The sequence below is a fragment of the Coccinella septempunctata genome, chromosome 4, assembly GCF_907165205.1.
Source record: "Coccinella septempunctata chromosome 4, icCocSept1.1, whole genome shotgun sequence".
NCBI lineage: Eukaryota > Metazoa > Arthropoda > Insecta > Coleoptera > Coccinellidae > Coccinella > Coccinella septempunctata.
Window position 1 is genome coordinate 18,156,487 of NC_058192.1, and position 9,632 is coordinate 18,166,118.

The 9,632-nt window shown below is 37.7% G+C and overlaps 1 protein-coding gene and 1 long non-coding RNA gene across 2 annotated transcripts in view; one reads left to right on the forward strand and one right to left on the reverse strand.

Annotated features, from left to right (window-relative positions):
• LOC123312266 (transmembrane protein FAM155A) overlaps window positions 1-8,264 on the reverse strand; it is a 180,427-nt gene extending 172,163 nt beyond the window's left edge. Inside the window, exon 1 of the mRNA XM_044896607.1 lies at window positions 7,311-8,264. Coding sequence (XP_044752542.1) covers window positions 7,311-7,859 — 549 coding nt within the window. The 5' untranslated portion in view covers window positions 7,860-8,264. The remainder of the gene's footprint in view (window positions 1-7,310) is intronic.
• LOC123312269 lies at window positions 272-2,658 on the forward strand. Its single transcript, XR_006537599.1, has 3 exons — window positions 272-647; window positions 1,009-1,119; window positions 2,529-2,658. It is a non-coding gene; the product is annotated as an uncharacterized LOC123312269 (long non-coding RNA).
• Window positions 8,265-9,632: the final 1,368 nt, after the last annotated feature.

Here is a 9,632-nt window from a genome sequence, read left to right on the forward strand (position 1 = left end):
ACAGTTCAGGTTCAAATCGAGTTCAAAGTTGAATCCATTGTAATTTTGGATAGTTCAGTTCTATTTTGTCATTGTCAGTGGCAGTCAGTTGAATTTTGAATTGGGTTCAACGTTGGATTAAGCTTTTATCTGTAACTGTATAATCGGCATTCAATCATTATAAGTAATAAATAATTTGTGAAGTAGATGAATTATTTTCAATCATATTGTCTTTAGGAACTGACTTTATTTACTTTATTCCTTGGATACAAATGAACTTAACAAGTACTACTTTCAGAAGTCGATATTCTCTATCCGTTCTTCTCAAGGCTTGATAAAAATAAAAATCCATCTAATCAATCTAGGTAATTCAACATAGTAAAAATTTACTTTACTCTGGGGAATAAAATTTCTGGAACTGGCAACGCTGATCACTAGCCACTCTAGCCAGCTGAGCAGCTGCAGAAACGAGAAACCGGAGAAACGGCAGTACGTGAGATTTGGGTTTCATTCGAAGAAGCGCAAGCCGAACAAGGAAGCATTCATTGGTGCCATTTTGATTTTGTCGTTTGCGCGTTGTCTCGATCGTTTTGTGTGTTTGTGTGAGACTAACGTGTGTATTGATATGGAACGAAATAAATTCCAGTTTGATTACCACTTGATTCTTGGTAAGTAACTTATTTCCTCTTTAACGTTTTCCATCTACTTACACGTGTTATCAAATCTATCCATTTGTGCCATTATGTCACCGAAATATTTGTATATGTTCATTTGTATTATTTTTCATCGCAATTCAACTGTTTCACCCTAGGTCTTACCTTACCACAATCAGGTTGAACGAGAGGAATTTTCGAATTAATCTTTACCTTTTTATAATATCTATTTTAACATGTGATTGGGAGGTAATGAATTCCATGTTTTATGGATTTCTACTCGTATTTTTATTTTTTGATATTTGTTTACCTATTTATGCAAATTATATCATTTGATTAAAGTTGTATCATACTTCATACTGTGAATGTTTTGCAGTAGCTTTTGGTGAAAGGACAAAATATGAAGAAGCGACAGATGCCGAAATAATACAAAGTGTTACCCATACGGATATGGTTTGATGACTTCAGATGGTGGACGGAATAAAAAGTGAGTTTTATAATTTTTTCGTATCCTAAGATTTTTTGCTTCTCTTCATTTCACCCTCAGAATAGAATGAATTTTGTGTTTCTTTTCACGACTACTTGCTGTGCGAGTTGCTGTCGAAATAGAATCTGCTCTAAAATTGTTTTCGTGAAGTGAATTTTTTAGGGCTTTTATTGTTTTGTAAATAATGACTTCACTTCAAAGAGTGTGAGAATTTAACTTCAAACAAATTCTGTGAAAAGGGCAGTTTTTTTCTAAATATACTAGCACAGGTTGATTAGTATTTTTAAATGGAGCTTTATTGAGTGAAGGAATATTATACTGTAATTTGATACATTTATCGAAATAAAAATCGATGTACTTTTGAAGACCGAAATCATCTTGATTTCCGAAATCAATGTACATTTTTCACATAGTTGTTATCCTCTCCATTTCTGAATGTTTTATCAAGTTACACTTAAGTATGTACCAAATATTAAAGTCTTATTTCTTGTCGTTGGAAAGATATTCAACAAACATCGACTAATTCGAAAACGAGGGAATCTGATTCAACTCGAAAAAATAACTCGGTTATTTGAAAAATTGAATGACACGAGGTTCTTGATAATCGTTTTCTGTCAAATAAAAAGTTGAGAGTAGCAGCGAAGATTAACGAGGATATTCATTAGTTTGTCGTTCTGTGGGTCACAACGTTTGTTGAAAAATCAAACAAAAGAATATGAAATAAAAACTTTATATTTGTGTGCGTATGTGTAACATAAGAGTAATCATAAAAAAAATTAGAATTGTCCTTTGAAAAAATCATCACTGACGTCATGTCTGAAATTAAGGTCACGCTCAACATTTTTCTGAATGAAAAATAGCGCAACTTAAACTACCGATCGCTCTGTTCTGGCATATTTACAACAACAAAAATTGCCTTCGATTTACTGAATTTGTTCAAAGTTACACACTTGCACTATAAAATCTTCTGTTAACATCTATTTGTTCTAATACCAAAATCACACCGATCAGGAATTTGACAAGTTGAAGAAAACATATTTCAGTAAAGTGTATCTTTTCAGTACTATAAATATTCCATACCACCAATGTAGTATCATCTAGTACTGACAGGTTGTTTATAAATAATTTTTACATCAGTTGGCGTCAATTTCGAAATTCTATGATGTTATTCAGTTCAAAACCCTTTAGTAAGGAGCATCATTCGAAGCCAAATGCTATGCAACAATCTTTAATAAAGACCCCGTATTTACTGTTGCTAAATTAATTTTCTGAAAAGTACATATTAATTACTTTTCCTCCAATTTTGCCATAATTACCACAATTATTCATAGAAGAACTTTCATGACCCTAAATTCACAAAAAATGGAACTTTCTGTTTCTGAAAAATCATAAAAATATATTTATTCCAGGATTGCCAGTAGCCAACGACAATATCCGTTTCAATTATCTGCAGATCCTGATGACGAAGATAAAGAATTCGTGTATATTGATACATATTTTAATGTAGTTAATGAAAAATGAATAAATTTTTTTAACTGATTTTGATCTATTCAATACAAATATAACCTTGTTATACTCTTTCAGGAAAACCTTATACATATAAATATAATGTTCCTCAAAAAATATCTTGCGAGATCTTTGAACAATATTTAGCAAGGGACTTTATGAAATACAAATCCTCAAAAATTTGGTATTACTTTGAATATATATGTTCAAAGTATTGCTCAATTCTTCAGGAACATGTATTTTATGAAGTTATTCAGCTACCCTGGCGAAATATTGTTCAGAGACTTCGCAAGATATTTTTTTGCATATTGCAGAAATATTTAAAGTCAGATAACGCTGAATATAATTCAAAACATTTCCTAAATTTTTATGGAAATATTTCCTATTATTGCATATAAATCTTCCAAAAATATTTCTAGAAAGATTCCAGCAACTTTACACAAACATCGCAGAAATATATTTCGTAACATTTCAGACCCCCCCGTTGGAAGATTTCGAAAACCTCTTCTGAAGATTTCAGGAAACATTTTCTTCAATTAGAAGAAATCTTGCGTAAATATTCCATGTAATATTACTATGATCTTTAGAAGAGATTTCACATAATGTTGTAGAAAATATTTCAAAAATCTATATGAAATATTTCATGAAATATTTCAATGTGAGAAAAAGTCGGACATAACTTTATTTCATGAATATTTCAACGAAAGATTTCTTAAATATTCAAAACCTTGCGTACAAATATTTCATAAATATTTGGCAAATATCCCATGCTATGTGGGTTGTACCTATAAACATCTCACTTCCTCTTTAAGAAGTGTAATGTAAGAGGCCAGCCTCAGCGCTTCCTTGTCTTGCGCGTTATATATGGATCCACTATGCCACATTTACATTTACGTCATATAAGAGAATCGAAATCACTATTTTGGGTAAAAAAAAACAAACTATCGCATTTGAAAGATTCTCCGGAGGCTAGCCTCTAGAATTCAGTGGTCAAAAATTATGTTTATACATTTGGTAGGTATATCATTGAATTGTAGAATAAGACTCGCTTCTCCAAATAAATTGCTGAATCAGCAACATTTTTCTAAATATTCCTATATCTTTCAGCGTTATCAGTATCAGATTTTCAGGATATATCTACTTTCATAAAAACAAATTGTTGGAAAAAGTATGACGGTAGCTTCTTTTAATAATTTTTGACGAAGTCAAGTGTATGTTCTGCATCATTTCCTTACGGTTCGAGCTGCCCCTGTCAATAGATGAAGAATTTCAAATCGATTCAACATTTAACTTCATTCCATACGCGTTAAGATGTTATTCAGAAAGGTGACTGTCTGAGTCAATAAATCTTTCATAATGGCAAAATTATTCTATTTTCGCACTATTTATACAAAAATCTTGAATAATACTCATTATTTGATTCAATCAAATTAATTCCTGGTTTTCTGTACGAAAACTTGGTTTGAAATAACTGAGAAACTGAAAAGAAAACCATCATTTTTCAATCAGTGCGGCAAAAAAAGTTAAGCAATCTATTATACAAAAAGCATTTTACCTAATTATTGTTCGGTGTACCTTAGAAGAAAGAAATGTGGTATTGGTTGATTTGAAATAATATTAGTGATGACAGTAGGAACAGAAACCCAAAAAACCTGTCTTCTTCACATTGAGAAGAGAATGCCCTCTGTTTTTCACATCGAACGATCAATATTTCGATTTTTCTTCTTTTTATATCAGGTTCTTGAATTTTTGTTTTTTTCTTCTTTTTTTTTAAGAATACATTATAGAAATAAGATTGTAAAATGGCAAGGCCGTATAAATAAATAAATATTTATGTGGGGCCTAATGCAATCTGTAAGTGAATTGAAATATTTTACTTTAGATTCGTTCAAATAATTTATAGAAACATGTGTGACTCTATATACGGGGTGTTCCTAAATTCGAGGTACTTATGAATGAAAAAAGGAGATTCCTTGATTCTAAGAAAAAGAGTCTCATGAAAACGATTCGTTTTCGAGATACAGGGTTGAAGTTAGAATTTTTTCCAAGTTTTTCTCTTATACTATCTACACTTCACAAGATATTCAACACAAAAGTTTAATTCGATGTGTCAAAACTCAACAATGAATTTATTCACCACACTTACTAACTGAATTTTTATGACAATTTGTATTTTTCTGAGGATTTCGAAAGAATAATTCAAAATTTTTTCTCGAAATCTGCAGCAGATACCTACGACAAAAATACAGGAGACTATAATGTTTAGTATAACAATAGAGCTTCTTTTTACATTTTTAGCACTAGCTCACGGAAAAAAGTTGTGGGGTAAAGCAGGGGACAGTGTTTCAGAAAAAAAAAACACCCTGTAGATTTGCTATCGAAATTGGCATGTCACGTGGTGCAAACATTCAATTGTAATACTTGTGCCAAATTTCAGTTGAATATATTGTGAGAAAAAACCTCGAAAAAAATTCAAACTTTAACACCCTGTATTTCGAAAACTAAACTTTTGAGATCCCATCCCGGATCCCATGCTTATAGGACTTTCTTTTCTTGAAATCACTTAAGGATCTCCCCTCTCCGTTTGTACCTCCGATTTAGGAACATCCTGTATATATAATTTATGAGAAATTCAATTCATAACACAAACATGCCAAGAAAATCTACCAGAATCAAACCTCTTGACCCTCAACACTTGACCTCAGCACAATTTCCTGAAATTTTTTCGATTTAGACTATCATATATTCATAAAAGGAATAATGATATGTCGGAACCATGCTTTTTGGGATTATTTCTTATGTCGCCTCCAGATCAAAGCTCAAACGCCAACGAACCCAAACTATATCGAATGTAGATAAGTGCCAATTAGCGTTTTGGGATTCGTAAGATTTGAATCTATTCGAAGTTGTCGATCACATAGGATTCATATTGGACTCTATTGGATGAGATTCGGTGACACTTTCAAAGCGAGAAAATAATTATCTACGACTGAAAACATTCGAATCTCGTTCAAACCAAAACAAACATCCCTTTTATGTTGGTACCACGTCTCGACCGAAGATAGGTTAATGCAATTGAACCGTTGAACAGCGTTCAGATGGATTTGGCGTTGGCGTCCACATCCAATCCAACGTACCTGAAGCTCTATTCAAGTGTGCGTTTGTTGGTGATTTTGTCGATGCTAAGCATAATCAACAATTCCTTCGTATAATTGTCAGGCGAGCATGTATACCTAATTGTTAGTTCTTGAGTTTCCTGAATATACTATCTACTAAGAACTGCAACAATTTCTTTCTTATCATAATGACATCCATCACTAAGATAAATTGGTTTGATCCTCCCCTAATATACACAAATTCACGGGGAGCAAGTAAAAATTGCATTTTTCATTTTAATAGGAATAATCTTCGATCAAGGTATACTTCCTATTTAATTTAGGATGGCCTCAGTCAATAGAATAAAGAATAGCAACTGTACCGAAACAAGTTCTGAAATCTGGGGACGAAGAGAATCACGCAAACATTATTGAAGAGTGGCTGTGTCAAGTTGCTAGGAAAACACTTGAATGGCTTTTCCATTTGAACAAGCTCGTGTCGAATCTTCCCCTGTCTCTACAAACACGAACCGATTCGTATATAACAGTTGTCATGGTTATATACAATGGTTAGATACAATCATCATAAATATGTACTACAAGCTTAGGACTTTGATAGAATGGAATGGTTATCACCAGGGTATTCAGTTTATTTTGGACATGGTGTTCTATATTGAAATTAAAGGTCCTGTAACCAATGACGTTCTGGTAAATAGCTATTGCATTCGGGATTGAATTGGTAGAAGCTGCTTAAGTAGAAGATGCTAGCAGCTATCTGTTTCCGTGGAGTATCAAGTAAGGAAGCTTTCCTCGTGTGCGTAATACTCTTTCTTCTTGAGCCAAAGGGCAAAAAAGATGCCTTGAGGTAAATCAGCAACAAACACCAACTTCATATTGTGTGGATACAGATACAGACTTTCCTCCATAGAGCACTCAAATGCATCATGAGGAAAAGGAAAGTGATATGTAAATTGGCAGAAGCTCTCTGGAATATTCAGCTCAAAACATCCGTTGGTCGATGAAGAGATGGAAACACCAACTGGCAGAGCTCAACCGGATAGTGAAAGTATTAATCAGTTATCACTTGTAGGAGACAAGGCAGTGAAAGATATACCATCCATTCCAACCCTGGAATACTCATTTGAACCCATTAAATGAAGATGTGATTGCAAATTAAGTTTTTAAGTTGGAGGAGACCCAACGGTAAAATATAACCTTCTCTTGTTGGTATGCAGCAAGTTGATTCATTCCCAACGAAAGTGAGACACCTGCTAACCACAAAGGTTGTTAAAAGACTAGAGTCCAAAGTTTGGCCCTTGCTGTTGATTCATGCAAAGTTACATTATTTTAATTTCCTGGAGTCGCCGAATGATTGAGAGTTAGCTTATATCATTCTTGTTGAAACTACAGTCTTGTACGCTAAAGTTTCAAGATTCCTAGATGATGATGAACCGGAGAAGATTCCTAGCCTAAGTATTACGTCGGAATTATTGCCAAAGGTCTGAGTAGATTCTTGCCTTCATGGTAAACCTGTGTAAGGTAGTTTTGGTGTTGGATCAAGAGGATTGAATCTTGGTGTGTTGAACCTACCTTGCAGTCTTTGCAACGATACATTCTGGTATAGGGTTGGCCGCAGTCGTAGCGGGACAGCAGGTCGGCGTTGATACAGGCCGCCTGTCCCGCCAGGTTGTCCAGCACCAGGAGTTCGTCCAGCATTTGTCTGCAAGGAGCACCCCCCAGAAGAGCGATCTCTGGAAGGGCACCGTCCACGGCGTGTTCGCAACAGTGGCGCATCCGAAGACCGTGCAGCACCTCACGCCTGCGCTCGACACCCAGGTCGCGGCCGCACACCTCCTCTTTGTGCGATTCTTTCAAATAATAAAGGCACTGAGTAGAGTTACTGTTAACAGTGGCGGGGCAAGGCGGCGGACAAGCGGAAGAGGTTATCTCTTCCGTTGACGTGGTATGCGATGAAGAACAGATGGCCCGCAGTTCGTCCGTGAGTTGCAGGTCGTTCGACGACAGCCAGGGGTTCAGTAGCGGCGGGACGTTGTTACCGGCAGTGGCGAACGCCAGGCCGGCGGCCATCAGGAGCAGCGACAGGCCGACCGACGAGACCCGGGGCATTCTGCGGGGCATTCAGCTGCGGGAGCCGGGAGCATCGCTGCGGTTGCCCCCCTCGTGGCTCCCCCGGGGGCCGTCAGCCAGGGCCCGCTAGGCCGCCCCCCGGCCCCACTCACCTCTGTCATGCTGCATGCTCCTCGGAGACGACGGCTTCGTTGACTGTGTCGCTCCGGAACCCGGCACGCACATCACATCTCTATTTCACTTCGGCACCCCACGGCACTCCACGGTTTTGCGACTAACGCGCTCACTGGACTCGTGATTTCTCCACTGAACTGTCTTCTACGCGAGCACTTGCTCTGCTGCTGGCAACGGCCGCCATCTTTGAGAAGGTATGTTGGTAACAGTCCTCCCCGCCCGGGCGCGAGCTGTGCCGGCCGTCTCTCGCTCGACACTGGCGCTCGCACCGATTTTAGGGCGCACGCGCCGAACAGATCGATACGCCGCCGCCGCCGCCCCGGCCCGCTCAGATCAATTACACATCTGCGGCTGACGCGATCCTGGCGCAGCCTAGCGGGCTGTTCAATCAATTATAGAAAAAAGTCGCGACATCTAGCGTATTTTGTCCACTCGGAGGGGAAATCCTTATTAGGCTGGTCGTGATTTTTGACAATATCATTTCACCGTAACTAGCAATGAAAAACGTAATAAGTACTTCTTCACTCAAAAATTAAGTCACTATCAAAATGATTTCATCGGGAGCCAAAGAATGATTGTTGTTATAGACGACCAATTTCGGTTTGAGAAACTGAATGGAATACTAGGATTCTAAGAGCAACGTTTCGGCCATTATATTTCGCCTTCCTCGGGCTACAATAATAAAAGATCAATATGTTAACAATTTTCGAGGTACTCACAACAAACTTACAAGCTGATGAAGATAAACCCATCACAAATTATTTATGAAATCGATTGATAAAACCTAACAACTGCATATTCCAATAACTCTCTGATTGGGTCCTGAGTAGGGTATATTACCTGAGAAATCCATAATTCTTCAAAGAAGAATCATGTATCAATAATGAAACAATAAGGTTGATTCAATTCATTAAAACTTAGCTCTTAGCTAAAATATGACATCACCTTACTTTTACCCTCACGCCAAATACCCAAAAGTGGGACACCACGTGCTACAACAACCTGCCTCTTAGCACTTGCAGAAGAGCAAGTCAACGTGTCATGATGCACAGTCACAAGACGTCTCTATTAAGTCAATCTTAAGCTGCATCCACATTATGCCACTGTGTGCCTATTGGCTTTGCTAAACGGCAAAATCTCATCGGCAAAGCCAACGAGAGAAGACGCATCCACACTAACATGGGTATTAAGCTGCATCCACATTATGCCGCTGTGTGCCAATTAGCAAGGCCGCTCGGCAAAGCCGCTGCGTATGTGGATGCACCGTCGGCTTATGCCACCATGCCGCTGTTTGCCGCTGAACTGTCGGTCCGCATCAATAGAAGCCAGCGGAAATTTATAGCGAGGATGTGCCAACCGCTGGCCTCAGTGGCTTCGAGCGGTTTCAGTTGCAATTTAGACTCTGTACACCCGTGTTAATGTGGATGCGTATTCTCTCGTAGCCGATGAGATTTTGCCGATTGGCAAAGCCGCTCGGCACACAGCGGCATAATGTGGATGCAGCTTTACACAGTATAAATTGCAACTGAAGCAGCTACGGGCCACTGAGGCCCATCCTCACTATAAATTTCCGTTGGCTTCCTTTGATGGAGACCGACAGTTCAGCCACGATGCATCCACATACACATCGGCTTTGCCGATAGGCATAAT